This window comes from Macaca thibetana, chromosome 15 (assembly GCF_024542745.1).
Source record: "Macaca thibetana thibetana isolate TM-01 chromosome 15, ASM2454274v1, whole genome shotgun sequence".
Classification (NCBI taxonomy): Eukaryota; Metazoa; Chordata; class Mammalia; order Primates; family Cercopithecidae; genus Macaca; species Macaca thibetana.
The window spans coordinates 47,467,738-47,484,561 of NC_065592.1; the positions used below are offsets into that span (position 1 = coordinate 47,467,738).

Consider the following 16,824-nt stretch of genomic DNA (forward strand, 5'->3'; position numbering starts at 1 on the left):
AGGAAGATGCAAAGAGGGAAATCCTTAGAACACATGAAGACACAGGAAGAAGCCTCATAGGGCCCCAAGAGCCCCAGGGAAGCAGCCGCAGAGGTTGGGTGGGGGTGGGGGTGGGGGGCCAGGATCTGCTGACCCTGGGGCCAGGCAGGAGTCACTCTGCTGCCTGGGGCTCAGAAAGCAGCATCACCCATGGTTCCTGTCATTGCTCATGCATTTTGCCTTTCAACAATTATTGTGCACCTACTGTGTGCAGGCCCTGCCTGGACACTGGGGATGTGCAGTGGGTGTGCTGTGCTCTGCCTTTGAGGGTTGCAGTTTAATGGGGAACAGGTAATTATAAGGAAGAAGGTGCGTGCAGAGTGGGAGGCTTGGAGGCTGTGGGGCTCGGGGTGGGGAAACTCACATGCAGCCTCTGGGTCAAGGCCAGGAGGCTTCCCAGGAGGAGACAGAGCAAGGTATGGTGGTGGGGGGTGTCTTTTTTGGGGCTGGGCGCTGCACTTTACAGTTTGAGGGGATGGGCAGAGGAAGCTGGGCTTCGTTCTGGAGGTGGGGGACATGGTGAGGTGAGGTTTAGAAAGCACACCTGAGCCACAGTGTGTAGGATGTTGGAAATGGTGGAGACGGGCCTGCGAAGACTGCCGGGAAGTGATGAGCCAGGAGCAGCAGCTGGGCACCTAATAATGGGTCAGCACTGTGGACGTGGAGACGAGAGATGGGATTGATCAATATCCGAGAAGTACAATGTGCAGGACTTAGGCTCCATTTGGATGGAGTGGGTGAGGGAGAGGGAGGAGTCAGAAAAGGCTTCCAGTTTCCAGCTTGGGCCTGGGGATTGGAGACGTCCCCACTGAGAGTAGGACACAAGTGCGGAAATGGCTTGGAGAGGAAGATGATAAGTTACATCACGGACGTGCTGAGTCTGAGTTGCCTATGGGACTTGGAATTGGGGGTGGCAAAAGGTGTGTGATCTTGAGCAAGATATTCAACCCTTCTGGGCCTTGGTCTTCTCATCTGTAAAATGACGATAAGAATATTACCTCCCGTCCGGGCGCGGTGGCTCAAGCCTGTAATCCCAGCACTTTGGGAGGCCGAGACGGGCGGATCACGTGAATCGAGATTGGCTAAATGAAAGCCCGTCTCTACTAAGAAATACAAAAAACTAGCCGGGTGATGGTGGCGGGCGCCTGTAGTCCCAGCTACTCGGGAGGCTGAGGCTGGAGAATGGCGTGAACCCGGGAGGCGGAGCTTGCAGTGAGCCGAGATCCGGCCACTGCACTCCAGCCTGGGCTACAGAGCGAGACTCCGTCTCAAAAAAAAAAAAAAAAAAAAAAAAGAATATTACCTCCCATTTGTGTTGCTGTGAAAATTAAATGCGCTACCACATGTAAAATGTTGAGAATCGTTTCTGGCTCAGAGTAAGTGCTCAATAAACACAGTTATGCCTTTTATATGGTCTGGAGCTCAGAAGTAGAAGATGGGGGTTAATGAAGTCATGGGTCTGTGGATGTAGCTAGAGTGTGGATTAATGACAGGAGGGTCAGGGGGCACTGCACAAGGTAGGTGGTCAAGAGACACTGGACACAACCCAAATGTCCCTCCACAGGGGAACAGATACATACACGGCTGTGCAATTGCACATAATAGAATCCTCTACAATAGTGAAAATTAAGGCACAACAGACACCTGCAACAACACAGAAAAATTCTGGAGGCATAAAAAGTAGTAACAGTAGCCGGGCGTGGTGGTTCACGCCTGTAATCCCAGCACTTTGGGTGGCAGAGGTGGGTGGATCACAAGGTCAAGAGATCAAGACCATCCTGGCCAACATGGTAAAACCCTGTCTCTACTAAAAATGCAAAAATTAGCTGGGTGTGGTGGCAGGCACCTGTAGTCCCAGCTACTCGGGAGACTGAGGTGGGAGAATTGCCTGAACCTGGGAGGCGGAGGTTGCAGTGAGCCAAGATTGCATCACTGCACTCCCGCCTGGCGACAGAGCGAGACGGCCTCAAAACAAAACAAAAACAAAAACAAAAACAAAAACAAACAAACAAACAAAAACAACAGCAGCCTGGTGTAGTTGGGCACCTGTAGTCCCAGCTACTCAAAAAGCTGAGGCAAGAGAGAATCCCTTGAATCCAGAGTCCAGGAGGCGGAGGTTGCAGTGAGTGGAGATTGTGCTGCTGTACTCCAGCCTGGGTGACAGAGTGAGATTCCGTCTCAAAAAAACAAAAAAGTAATACAGACTATATACAATGTGACACCGGTCTTGTAGCTGAAAAATAAGCAAAAATACATTCTTCACTATATATATGTAAGAAAGCTATTTTAGAAAAAGAAATAATTCCTACAGGCAGATGGGGAGGAACACCAGAGTAGTGCAAGCTATTAATAATTTTCTAGTTCTGGGGTTGGACATTTGTGGGTTTATTATATGATTGATAGCATATAAATGTGATCCATATTGTTTGTATGTTTTTTTTATATATATATATATATATTTTTTTTTTTTTAATGGAGTCTCGCTCCCATTGCGCAGGCTGGGGTGCAGTGGCGTGATCTCAGCTCACTGAAACCTCTGCCTCCCGGGTTCAAGCAATTCTCCTTCCTCAGCCTCTCAAGTAGCTGGGATTACAGGCGTGCGCCACCACGCCCGGCTAATTTTTGCATTTTTAGTAGAGACCGGATTTCACCATGTTGGCCAGGCTGGTCTCAAACTCCTGACCTCAAGTGATCCACCCACTTTGGCCTTCTAAAGTGTTAGGATTACAGGCGTGGGCCCTCGCACCTGGCCAGTATGTAGTATTTAAAAGACAAAGAAAGAATAGCTGTAGTGTGAGAATGGGGGGCAGGAGGTAGGGGTAACAGGTGGGGAGCCTGGTGAGATCACAGGGAATCCAGGGAGGACGACTGTGTCTGACATCCCATGGTGGGAGGAGCTGAGCCAGGGGAACCAGGGCTGGGAGTGACCAGGGAAGGGCCCACAGCTGGAAGTTGGAAGTCCCCAGCTGTACAATAGCCTTCTTCGGTGACCCTCTGTAAGCCCCTTCCCCAGTCTTACCCTCAGTGGCCCTGTTAGCCTCTCTCATTCTTGGCATTCCAGAGCAGAATGGTCCCAAGGCCTCAGTTACAGCTGAGAGAGGCATATACGGGGCCCAGGGTTCTGGTTCCTACCCTCCTCTGCCGTTCCCCAAGCACTTCAGCCCTCTGGCATCCTCCTGTCCCTGGGAGGGGCCCTGGAGGCAGGGCAGCCATGGGTTCATACAGAGCTCCCACCTGCTGTCCACTGCTCTGCCACAGGCTTGCACTAGGCCCTCTGCCCTTAACACCTTGCAGTTTCTGGTCCCAACATCAGGCTCAGATGAGCCCTGACCAGTTGCAGAGCAAGCCTTTCCATTCTCTTGGCAGATACCAGTTGAGAGCCCCCAGTGTGCCAGGCACCATTCCAGCATTGAGGACACAGGCATAAGGAAGATAAAAGTCCTTGTCCTCATGGAGCTAGCGTTCTATGTAAAATATATGGCGTGTTATAGATGCTATGGAGAAAAAGCAGGCAGTGTATAGAAAGTGTGGGGAGGTGTGAAGAGCAGATGGCCTCAGTGAGAAGGTGACTTTGAGTAAAGACCTGAAGGAGTGAGGGAGTGAGCCATGTGGACACTTGGGGAAAGAACATGCCAGGCTGAAGGAACAGCCAGCTCTCTGAGGGGGAGCTGGAGGGGCCATGGTGCTGGAATGGAAAGAGGAAAGGGGAGATGTCAGAGAAGGGGGATGGTGGGTGGACTGAGGCCAGGCCCTGGGGATAGATGAAAACAAGGGCTGGGGCAGAGGTAAGGGCAGTCTCTGGAGGAGAAAGACAGGTACTGCATCAGGAAGGAAGGAAGGAAAGGAGGAAGGAGGGAGGGAGGGAGGGAGGCATCAGGATAAGGTGGGGTGGGCATCATAGTACCTTGTAGGTCCCTGCTCTTGGTTTTGCTGTCATGCATACGTGTGCACACACACGTATGCACATGCATGCATACGCATGGTTCCTCCTGTAGATGGATCTGTGCAGCTCTGGGACCCGGGCTAGGACATGAGCCATGGGAGCACCGGACCCTCTCCCATTCTCCCAGGCCCAGCATGGACTGGCTGTGTGACCTGGATAGGACCCCTTCCCTCTCTGGGCCTCAGTTTCCCCACATGTACAGAAGGCTTGGATCTTTTGGTGTCTGGAGAGCCCCCCAGCTCTTCTTACAGCACTTTGAAGCCTCATGTCATGGCCCCACTCCCAGGCCAGGCCCATCCAGGGCTCTGCAGATGAATGTATGGTTCTCAGCCTAGTAGTCCCAGCTTTGAGGGAAGTCCCTTACCCCTGCCTGGCCTGCTCTCCCATTCAGCTCCAGGGATTCCAAGGGATACTGGCAGCACCCTGATCTGGCTGGTCTTAGGTTTCCTCCCTCAGCTGGGGTCCTGCAGCCTAGGAAGAGGTGGGAGCAGTCGCCTCAGGCCTGGCCTGGTGCTGGCACCCTCACTGTGAGGAGGCCGGAGTCACTCTGAACAGCACAGTTGCTCCATACTCACCTCTGTGCTGATCTTACAGTAGAAACAGTGAAACTCAGGGTGACCCCCACCCTCCTGTACATGGCAGGGGCTCATACTGTGGCACTTAGCACAGACAATGAAGCAAGCCCGCCTGGATCCAAATACCGGCCCTGCCACTCACTAGCCATATGACCTTAGGCAAGATAATAGCTCCCACTTCACAGTGCCGCTGGGAGGATGACGCGGGCGATGCCTGGCACATGGGAGTGTGTGTGCTGCTATCACTACGCACCCTCTGAAGGGAGCTGCACGTCATCATGCCATCTGACATACAGGGAAACTGAGGCCGGGGAGATTGGCTCAGTAAGGGGCAGAGAGCAGGAATTACAGCCCTTGTCAATGTGCCCACGAAGCCTGTGCTTTCAGCCAGAAACCAAGGAGGTGACCTTGGCTAGTTTTTGTTTGGTTTTTATTATTTATTTATTTATTATTATTTTTTGAGACAGAGTCTTGCTCTGTTGCCCAGACTGGAGTGCAGTGGCGCGATCTTGGCTCACTGAAACCTCTGCCTTCCGGGTTCAAGTGAATCTTCTGCCTCAGCTTCCTGAGTAGCTGGGACTACAGGCACGTGCTACCACACCTGGCTAATTTTTGTATTTTTAGTAGAGACGGGGTTTTACCATGTTGGCCAGGCTGATCTTCAACTCCTGACCTCAGGTGATCCACCCGCCTCTGCCTCCCAAAGTGCTGGGATTGCAGGCGTGAGCCACCATACCCGGCCTTATTTGGTTTTTAAATTGTGTATTAAGTATATTTTGTAAACATGAGTATATATAACATATAGGTATATATGTTATATAGTTAAAATAACAAACACACAAAACAAAACTACAAATTAAAAAAACCCACTCAAGTGTGCACCCTGAACTTTGGGCAAGTGATTTAATCTCTGTGAGCCTCAGTTTTCATACCTCAAAAATGCGATAATGAGGCTGAGAGGAACTGAGATGCTTCAAGTTTAATTCTTGACACTAGCATTCCCTTGTGATGTAGCAAGGCTGGGTAGAGTTTGCCAGAGCTCATGGTCTCTCCTTGTCTCTATGGTCAGGAGCCAAGGTGGGGGTTCTGGAGAGGATGCTCTGGGCCCAGTGGGAAGGCCTGGTTAGTGGAGGGTGGAGGCTCTGAGGCTGGGTCAGGGGCTAAGGGAGAAGACATACACAGCTCACACAGATGAGGCCCCAAATTTTGGGTTGATCCTTTGAGTCCTCCAGGGACCCACACAAACCCTCACTGGCCAATGAGGAGTCCTTAGATGGGGGTTGCAATAGGCCCCTGGAAGAGCCCTGTCAGGGGTAGCAAAACCGTGTTCTTGCCCTCCCCAACCCTCGCCATTCCCCAAGCCCTGCCTTGGCCTCTGGTCCTGTGCCAGGGGATATGAGACAGATGATAAAACTTCTAAGGCTAAGGGAGACTCAGTTTTTGGGCAGAGGAAGGCTAGTTGAAGGTGCCCTCCTGGGCCCACCCAACCTTTGGCCCCGCAAGAGTCTCTGAAGCGGGAAGGAGATGCCTCATTTGAGAGGTCCTCCAGAGCCCTGCTGGAAGGACTCCCTCTTTCCCCACCACCCCTGACCCCCAACCCAGTGCCTACCCCAGCTCTCAAGGCACTTCTCACCCATACTAGGCAGTCTTGTTCACCAGGGACAGGGGTTTGGGGGTTCCAGCTAGAGGTAACGGCAGGAACAAAGGCTGAGTTCAGAGCCCCAGGATGCTCAGTGTGGCTGCAGGGGAGTGTCAGGCCTCTAAGCCCAAGCTAAGCCTGATCCCCTGTGACCTGCATGTATACATCCAGATCACCTGAAGCAACTGAAGACCCACAAAAGTGAAAATAGCCTTAACTGATGACATTCCACCATTGTGATTTGTTTCTGCCCCATCCTAACTGATCAATATACTTTGTAATCTCCCCCACCCTTAAGAAGGTTCTTTTTAATTCTCCCTACCGTTGAGAATTTACTTTTGTGAGATCCACCCCCTGCCCGCAAAACATTGCTCCTAACTCCACCCCCATCCCAAAACCTATAGAACTAATGATAATCCCACCACCCTTTGCTGACTCCTTTTTCAGACTCAGCCCGCCTGCACCCAGGTGAAATAAACAGCCTTGTTGCTCACACAAAGCCTGTTGGTGGACTCTCTTCACACCGACGCACTTGACAGGGAGCAGGCAAGGTAGGGAGTGGCTGGAGGTGCTTAGGGGGCCAGGGTGGGCAGCGGGGACTTTCATCTTTTAGATATTCAGAAAAGAGTGTTAAGCCAAGTCATGGCAGAGCCAGATTTGTGCCGGAGAAGGGGCCCTTTAGCCTCTGTGTGGAGGCTGAATTGGAAGGGGAGGGACTGGGGGCAGGAGAGCAACGAGAGGCAGCTGAATTGACACAGCTGGTGAAGGGTGGGGGAGAAGAGAGGATGACCAGATAAGAGATTCAGAAGCTGGAAGTTATGGACCTTGAGTAGGCTCTGGGAAGGGTGGTAGGTGTTGTCCAGGGCTCTGTCTAGGAACTGGGTAGGTGGTGCAGACATGAGAAGACAGTTTGGGGGGGAAAGATGGCTGCGGTATTGAACATGCTGGGACATCTAGCGAAAGCCAGGGATCTGCATTGGAGACAGAGCACTGAAGCCCAGCAGTGGCAGTTGAAGGCTTGCAGGTGGACGAGGTAGCCCAGGGAGAGATTGTGGAGACCACTAGAGCACCCATATTGGGGCAAAAGAAAAGGAGAGGAAGTCGGCTGGGCGCGGTGGCTCACGCCTGTAATCCCAGCACTTTGGGAGGCCGAGGTGGGCGGATCACGAGGTCGGAAAATCGAGACCATCCTAGCTAACAAAGTGAAGTCCCGTCTCTACTAAAAATATAAAAAATTAGCCAGGCGTGGTGGCGGGCGCCTGTAGTCCCAGCTACTTGGGAGGCTGAGGCAGGAGAATGGCGTGAACCTGGGAGGTGGAGCTTGCAGTGGGCTGAGATCGCGCCACTGCACTCCAGCCTGGGTGGCAGAACGAGATCCCATCTTGGGAAAAAAAAAAAAAGAAAATAAAAGGAGTGGAAGTAGCCAAGGCTCATGGTCTCCTTTGGCCCTGGGAGCCTGAACACTCTTGAGGCCTTAACTGAGTATGTGCCCTAGGGCCAGGCCCTTCTCTCAAGGGGTTCAGACAGGTCAGGATAAGTGAGAGAAGGCCATCCTCCCCTAGGCAACCTGGAAGAAAACCCTAGAGCCCGTCACCCTACAGGACTTCCTGTAGCACTGAGTCCTGCAGCTTCAGCCCGTCTCTGGCTTTGGACATCTCTAACTCCTGCCCTGTTCTCAGCTTCCTGCCTTCAGGATGAGGGTGTACCCAGGGCATAGTTACCTTTGGAAATCTTCTCTTTCACTCTCCTTCCCTACATGATTTCACCAGCCTTTAAATACCATTATAGGCGCCATTAACAGCTCCCCAAATTAGATTTCCAGCCCAGTCCTGTCTCCAGACTTCAGACTCCCACACACAACTGCCTACTGGACAGATTTTCATCCCCAAGCCCGCTCCTCCCACACACTTTCCTATCTCAGTAAACATCAAACTCAGTCTTCCAATTGCTCAGGCCAAAAACTTTAAAGTCATCCCTGACTCTTCTCTCGCTCTCACACCCCACATCCCAGCTGTCGGCAAAAGCTATAGGTGTTAAGCTGCAAAATGTGTCCAGAATCCAGCCACTCCTCACCACTACAGCACTGTTACCTTGGTTCCAGCCAATGCTGCCTCTTTCAGATTACAGCAGGGGCCTTCTGGTCTTCCAGCCTCTTCCCTTGTTCCCACTCAGCCCTGTGGTCTAGTCTCAATACAGTAGCTAGCATTACCCTTTAAAAAAATGAGCTAGCAGACTGGATGCGGTGGCTCACACCTCTAATCCCAGCACTTTCGGATGATGAGGCAGGCGGATCACCTGAGACTGGAATGGCTAACATGGTGAAACCTCGTCTCTACTAAAAATACAAAACGTAGCCGGGCGTGGCGGTGCACGCCTGTAATTTCAGGCCTGTAATTTCAGCTACTCAGGTGGCTGAGACAGGAGAATTGCAGGAACCCAGGAGGCAGAGATTGCAGTGAGCCGAGATCATGCCACTGCATTCCAGTCTGGGGGACAGAGCAAGACTTGTCTCAAAAACAACAACAACAAGAAGCTAGGCTTTATCATTCACTCCTTTGCCCTAAACCTTCCCATGGCCTATACTGTGTATATCAACAAGCAGAGAGAAAATAATATTAAAAAAATGAAATGTGACAAATTTTAAAAATATTGGTTATAAACTCTACTGAACAGTTTTACATAGAGAGCTTTCCGGAGGCAAAGTGTAAGCGTTCCTCCACTCCACCCCCAGGCTCCGGGTTTAGGGATACATACTGCACCCTAGTGGCCACTGGAGAAAAAGCCTTGTCTTCCAGAGCAGGAGTTGGGGATTAACTGGTGTTTTCTGCTTTGGAATATGTGTAAACTTTCCTTCCACTTGGACTGACCTGGGCCACTCTGCCCCAGGAACTCCAAAAAGAGCTGTACGAATGCCCCAATTCCAAGGCAGTTTTAAGACAGTTTCAGGGGCAATTCATACAGCTCTTGTCAAGGACACAGACCTGAGAGGAATTTCAGATCATCGGTTGTTTGCTGAGTGATTTTGGGCAAGAGACCTAACTTCTCCAATCTTTAGTTTCCCCTCTAGTAAAATGAGGATAATAAGAATACATACTTCACAGGGATTTTTTTTTTTTTTTTTTGAGACGTCTCTCTCTGTTGTGTAGGCTGGCGTGCAATGGCACAACCTTGGCTCACTGCAGCCTCAACCTCCTGGGCTCAAGCAATCCTCCCACCTCAGGCTCCCAAGTAGTTGGGACTATAGGTGCATGCCACCACACCTGGCTAATTTTTTGTAGAGACGGGGTGTCACTTTGCTGCCCAGGCTGGTCTTGAACTTCTGGGCTCCAGTGATCCCCTCCTGCCTCAGCCTCCCAAAGTGTTGGGATTACAGGCCTGAGCCACTGCACCTGGCCTTTGTTTTGTTGGAGGCAGGGTCTTGCTCTATCATCCAGGTTGCAGTGCAGTGGTGCAAATGTGGCTCAGTGCAGCCTCCTGGGCTTGCACAACTCAAGGGTTCAAGCAATCCTCCTGCCTCAGCCTCTTGGGTAGCTGAGATGTGTGCCACCATGCTGGTTTCATGGGGCTTTGAGGAGTAAGAGATGGCTGTGGTGCTCAGCACATATTAAGTGCTCAATAGCCATTACCTACTGTAAAAAAAGGTTCTGGGGAAAATGTGAGCAGATGAGGACTTTCAACTCCCTCACTGATGTGTCAGGCTTGAATCTAGTGAGGGGAGTGTCAGTAGGGGTGGCCAAAACCCTAGCCCTTGTCTGAGCAGCCTGATTACAGCTCTGTTCCTTTCCCCCTTCCCCAAGAGCTATTCTCTGAGGGCCAGACCTGGTATGGGCTCCAGAGGTTCGCCTGTGCTGAGATGCCACATGGCACTTAGAGACTCTCCTGATCTCTGACCCTCTCTGTCTACTCACCACCCTCACGATCGCTCTGGGAAGCCCATGAGCAGGAACCATTATCTCACCTGACAGATGCAGAAACTGATGCCCAAACTGCCCAGGGACAGAGTGAGTGGAGGCAGCAACACAGATATCCTAGCTGTCCAGCTGGATTCTCTGCAGACAGCTCTCCAGAAGGTTGGGCATTATGAAGAATGATCTTGCGAAGCCTGGGCTGAGGGGAGCCTGGGACACTGGGAAGGACTTCCCACTGAGCTGTGTTCGGGGAAGCCAGGAAGAAAAACAGCTCCCCTTGTCCTGAGGACTCAGCCCCCTCCTGGTACAGGATGTTTCTAGTGTGGCAGTGTGACCCCAGGGAACTTGTTCCTTCTGGGCTTGGCCTTTGTAGGCTGAGGGACTGACATGGCCTAGAGAAGTCCCTGGGGATCCTTGAGCCATGGGAGATGCTATGGGACATCTGTGTTGAGGCCATGTGGGAAGTTAGGGAGGCTGAACTTCCCAATGTTTGTGTGTGAGGAAGGCTAATGAGGAAGGCAGGTCTGCCATGGTGAAGGAGCTGGCCTGGCTGTCCCTCCCTGATTTTAGAAGAGGAGGCACATCAGCAGGTTCTCCTTAGGGAACAAGGTCTCCAGGCTTCGGGCATAAAGAAAGAAGGCCAGCACTACACAGGAGGGATTCTCCCCCAAACCTTAATCTATAGGACTCAGTGAGCGAGTCTTTGCCCCTCCTCCTCCCTCAAGACCTTCTCCTCCTCCTCCCTTGCCACCTTCTCCGGCCTCTTCAAGACAGGATCTAGGGCTGTGGCCAACAGACCTGCAACTAGGAGGGCCTGCTTTCATCTCCACAGTCCCGCATATAACCACTATTGCATGCCAGGCAGGTAACACTATTGACAGCAACTGGCCCTGCCAAACAAGCCAGAGGGAATTTCAGAGAGAAGAATTTGGTCTCTGGAAAGCTCTGGCCCATAAAAACTCTCCTGCTGGGCCGGGCGCGGTGGCTCACGCCTGTAATCTCAGCACTTTGGGAGGCCGAGACAGGCGGATCACGAGGTCAGGAGATCGAGACCATCCTGGCTAACACGGTGAAACCCCGTCTCTACTAAAAAGTACAAAAAACTAGCCGGGCGAGGTGGCGGGCGCCTGTAGTCCCAGCTATTCCAGAGGCTGAGGCAGGAGAATGGCTTAAACCCGGGAGGCGGAGCTTGCAGTGAGCTGAGATCCGGCCACTGCACTCCAGCCTGGGCGACAGAGCCAGACTCTGTCTCAAAAAAAACAAAAACAAAAACAAAAAAAACTCTCCTGCTGAAGACAGTGTGGGAGAGAAGTTACCACCTGATTCTCAGGGAGCAACAGCTTGGGGTCCTGGTGCCCTCCCTCCATGCATGGGGTGGCGGAGGCAGAGGGCTCTTTCCCTCTAGCTCATGCTCCTGTACACTCTTGTCCAATGCCACAGCTCAGTGAGGAATCCACCAAAGCTACGAGCAGCAGCTTCCCCTTGCTGAGGAGACCTGGGGTCCCCTTGGTGATTTGAGGGGGGCTAGTTCTCCCATTAACCTCTGGCATCCAATCCTACCTCCCTGATCTGAATCTCTCCCTCTTTGCAGTACCAACTCCTATAACCCTCATTTCTCTCCCTGGATCACTTCTGCAGCTTCCTGGCTGAGCTTCTTGCCTTGAAGTAGCCCTCCAATCCCTTTTATACTCTTCTGCCTGACGGACTGCTCCAGAACAGAGTAGGTAAAATAAAGTCCCTGGTCAAATCTAGCCTGTTGCCTGTTTTTGCACAACTCATGAGCTAAGAATGGTTTTTATGTTTATAAATGGTTGGGAAAAAAAGTCAAAAGAATATTTTGTGACATAAAAATCATATGAAATTATTTCAGTGTGCACAAATAAAGCGTTAGAACAGAGTCTTACTCTTTCATTTACATATTGTCTGCGGCTGCTCTCACACTATGATGGCCGAGTTGGACAGCTGCAACAGAAACTATAAGTCTCACAGTCTACAATATTTACTATCTGATCTTTTTTCACAAAACATTTGCTGAATCCTGGTCTAGATCCTAAATCTGGCCATGCCACTCTGCTTAAAATTCTTGTCACTACCTGTGGCGCTCCATAAGCTGGCCCCTGTCCACCTCTCCAGCCTCATCACCTGTCCCCCTAGTAGTCTGCCTGCTCTGGACAACCCTTCCTCGACCATTCCCCCAGCCCTGTCTCCTGCTGCTTACCTTCACTCAGCATGTGCCTCTTTCCTCCTCTAAATGGCAGTCTACCATCTCAAGCCTCAGCTCAAACGCTTCCTCCCATTTCACTTTCCCACATGTGTCCTGCCCCGACTCCCAGAGCTAACCCATTTCTACCGCGACTTCACAAAATATTCCTCTTAGGACTCTTCAGCTTTTAATAACCGATTAATGACCTATTGGTGGCAGACCAGCCAATTCCACTAAGAACATCTGTTCACATGTGTGCTCCCTGGATTACTAAATGTACGAAACCAGCCTGCATCTGCTTCCCACAGCCCTGGCACAAGGCTGGCACAGGGTAGGCATGCAAATATTCACCAGAAGAGGCCTGGTTAGCATTCCACACCTTTTACTTGGCTAGTATTATGGAGGAAGACGTGTACATATTTTCTAGATACTGAGTATCATTTTTATGAACTTGAGCATCTTTGATGGATCAGGTACCTCCATGTATATTACACCTTTAACCCTCACAACCCTAATGAGGTCAGTGAAACTTTCATTGCATCAAGTGGCAAGTTGTTATGTGGCAGAGCTAGAATCTGATGTCAGGTCTCCTGCCTTTTGCTGATTCTGAGATACTCTCACACGTATTGTTCATCCACGGAACCCACTGCTTGAAAGACGTAACAGATGCTCATGGGCTTCCTGTTGTGTGTGGGGCCAATGACCTGCACTACATGGGCGCAGACAGAGGTGGTTTCATTGTTTTCTGTCACTTCCATCCAGCTGCCTGTTCCTGCTGCTGTTCCTGATCCCTTTCGAAGCACACCGGGTAAGGACCAAAGGACAGCCCTGCTACAGGAGGAGGAGGATTGAGGAAAAAAATGAAAAGAAATAAAAAAATGAAAACATCAAAAGGAAGCCCTATAAAGTTAAATTCTGTAATTTAATTAAGTGCTTGTTTTCGTGACTCTACTTCTCAAGTCTCCTGCTGTTGCTCTGGGGCTTGTGGCTTGTTCTGGGGCAGAAGGAAGTTGCTGGAGGCCTGGCCTCCAGGCTGGAGGGGTGCCAATGCAAGGGTCATACTAATGGAACTATCAATGCACCTGCCTTAAAGGAACCTGAAGAATGCCTCCAGTGGGCTGCTGGGCATAAGCCCTGAACTGTCCATACACTACTTAGGATATTCGAATAGAGTCCAGAGCTCAGAGGCAGGGAGAGCCAATATGGCTGCTGAAGGCCTAGGGAAAAGCAACACAGCACAGTTGTCCATTTGAGACTCTTTCTCTATCAGAGAAGAGTTAGGAATATACTGGTCGGTTCAGAGACCACAGTGTGAACCTGGCAGAAAAACTTGCTCTATATATCCTCTACCATCATGGGGGACGGCCAAACTGATTGTTATTGAACAGGTTCAGTGATGTGATACGAGAAGTGCCAGGGGACTTAAGGAAATGGAAATCTGTAAAGCAGTTCTAGACCCCTTCTAGGTCTAGAACTGATCACATTGGGAAACGCTAAAGTAAGTTCAGCTAGATATACCTATGAGAGGTTTTGGCAAAAGACTTAGGTAAGATGGCTGGGTTTAAGACAACATGTGTAATTCCAGATATGGTATACCAATTCATTATTTGGTATTTCAGACTAAGAAATTCATTTGTGCTCCTAAAGATTTTAATCAGTTTGGGTAAAGCAAGCAATGTCTGTCTGATGTTTCAGGCATTTTCAGGAGAACAAATAACTGGGACAACTGAGGCTATGACTTAGTGGCATAAAGTTGGTTTCAGGCTAAAAGTATGGTTTGTCCAAATAAAACCCAATAGTCCCCCAACTCTCAGAGGAATCACAGTGATGGTGTGAAGAGCCTCTTTGAATACACAATTGCATACCTAGTGACCATACAATCGGAGATCTGGTCATAATGAAACACTTTATACAGATAGGAATAGACAAGGGATTTCTGACACACTCATGCTTTGGATGTGTCAGTACAAGACAGTATGTGAGACTGTGATTCTGCCAGGCAGAGGGGAACAGGCATGATTTATCTGCTGGCAAATGAGTCCTCACTATACCTAATCATTCTTTTATCTAAGTGCACCTTGATCTTAGTCCTGGACATCAAAATAGTCAATTATTGGCTCCTTGGTTATTTTCTGTAAATTACTGCTCCCAGGATTCCTGAAAAACAAACAAAGAATGATCAGTCTTTTCTTCTTTGGGGGAAACAGATATAGGTCTTCAGAAAGTTAAGGATCAGCTGATTTACCATTTGTGAAGCTTAAACATTTACTTTATTTTTATTTTATTCTTACTTTTTTCCTTCTGCCCTTTGTGAACAATTTTTTTAACTTTTGTTTTTTCTAGATTTACATATTACATGGGGAATTTCATTCTGTGAGATAACAAATTCTCTATTTACACTTCACAGTTTAGAGATAACCTTTGACAATCTATTCACAGTATTTCATACATGATGATTATTTTTCCCTGCCTTCACAGTTCAATGAATGCTCAGTTAATAGCTTAAGCCAAGCGAGCATCTCACTTGTGAAGTTTTGATAGTGGGACAAACATGAGCTGGTGATTTTGAAATTTGGTAATGGGCACATGGGCATTTATGATAGTAATACTATCCTCTCTGCTCTAAAAAGTTTCTGTAATGGAGTTTTGTACAAAAATAAAGCAAGCAAAGTGTTTTCAAAAAGATAGCATGGGATAAAGGGGCCAATAACTTCACATGGTTGTGTCTAAGCAGGACTGGACCCGACTGTGGCAGTGTCTGAGAAAACCCCTCATGTTTCCAAAGTGACCGCCCATATGGATTTGTAGGCTGTGCTGACCAGAACCTAGGGCACTCAGCTCCTAGGGGTGGAGAGGGGCTGGTCCTGGGGACCAGGACGCTCTTGGCTGAGTCAGAGCCCAGTGGGCAACACCTACCAGTCCCACAGGAACACTAAGTGCTTGACCTTCATGGTGACCTTGTAAACTGCCCTAACCACCCTTCCAGAGGTTTTGTGCAGGAATCACAGAGGAGGTACTGCTAGGACTTGTTTGTGGAAAGCCAGAACGGGAGTAGGCACCCCTCTCCTTCTGGGCTTTGAAGTAACTTTTAGCCACACTGCCTTGGTTACAGTGGGGCAGCAGAGGAGCACCATCCCGCCTTCCCTTCCTCTCCCTGACAAGTGACAAACAACTGGGACAACTGGGGGTATGACTAAGTGCTCTAAAGTTGGTTTCGGGCCACAATTCTGGTTTCTCCAAATAAGGCCCAATAGTCCCCCAACTCTCAGAGCTCCTTCCCTGCTCCCGTCCAAGAAAACATCTGGCAGACTTGCCCCTTGCCAACTTGGCTTTCTTTTCTCCTTAAATCATGAATATGTTTGTTATTAAAATTATTCAAACCATACAGAAGTAGACAGAACAAAACAAGAAAGTACCACCCACCCCTGTCACTGGCAATTCTCATCCCCACACCCACTTCCATCTTCAGAGTAACTGTTCTTTTTTTTTGGGATGGAGTCTGTCTCTCTGTTGCCCAGGCTGGAGTGCACTGGCGTGATCGCAGCTCACTGCAACCTCCACCTCCCACACAGGTTCAAGTGATTCTCTTGCCTCAGTCCCCCAAGCAGTTGGGTTTACAGGTGCCCACCACCATACCCGGCTACTTTTTTGTATTTTTTAGTAGAAATGGGTTTTCACCTTGCTGGCCAGGCTGGTCTCGAACTCCTGACCTCAAGTGATCCATCCGCCTTGGCCTCTCAAAGTGCTGGGATTACAGGTGTGAGCCACCGCGCCCAGCCCAGAGTAACTATTCTTAACTACATGATGTTTCAGTCTTAAACTATCTGGTGTGACAGACTGAATCCACTTCCCAGTGTCACCATCTACACCGTGGAAACTACGTCCAGTGACTGCTCTCTCTAGAATCAAGCACTACAAACATCAAACTTAGGACCCCTGTGGTGGGAACAAATGTGTCTGATACCCCAACTAAACATTACATATATGAACATGGTACCCCAAGGCAAGGCCTGAGGAGGCCACCAATGGCTGGTGCAGCCCAGGACAATTCAACCCCTGCTGGCTTTTCTGGACAGATAGGTCCCCTTGGAAAGCAGCTGGAGAATCTTACTTGTCTGACTGATGTCTGTGATGAGGAATTGGTGGTGGAGGCCGTGCCTGCATTTCCCTTTCAAGCACACCTGTCAGCGTTGTAGGAGGACAAATGGACTTCCCCCTGAAAAAAGTCAAAACACCAAGCATTGAAAAGTGAGAATCGTTGGTGGAGATGGACAGAAAGCTAGAAACTCAGCCCATGATTTTGGCACTATGACCTACTGAGCACTCTCTGGTATGAACTGTCTGCTCTCAGGCATGGCCACCTGCATTTAACCCCCCATCCCTTCCACCCATCTATGCTAGGCCTGTGGCTTACTTCCTTTCATGTCAGACTTAAGTTTTCTTCATTGGGAAGTTCTTCCTATTCCCAGGTTCTGAGAGTGATCCTAGGTCCTCCCTGTCCCCTCCTGGTCACATTA

The 16,824-nt window shown here is 49.8% G+C and overlaps 1 protein-coding gene across 2 annotated transcripts in view; it reads right to left on the minus strand.

The window, feature by feature from the left end:
* Positions 1–13,210: 13,210 nt before the first annotated feature.
* The window catches only part of NFX1 (nuclear transcription factor, X-box binding 1), an 82,066-nt gene continuing 78,452 nt past the window's right edge, over positions 13,211–16,824 (minus strand). For both annotated transcript variants that reach the window (XM_050760749.1, XM_050760748.1), the window contains exons 23-24: positions 16,419–16,523; positions 13,211–14,464 (exon numbers count right to left, since the gene is read on the minus strand). In XM_050760749.1, the coding sequence (XP_050616706.1) occupies positions 14,392–14,464; positions 16,419–16,523 (178 nt within the window). In that variant the 3' untranslated portion in view covers positions 13,211–14,391. The remainder of the gene's footprint in view (positions 14,465–16,418; positions 16,524–16,824) is intronic.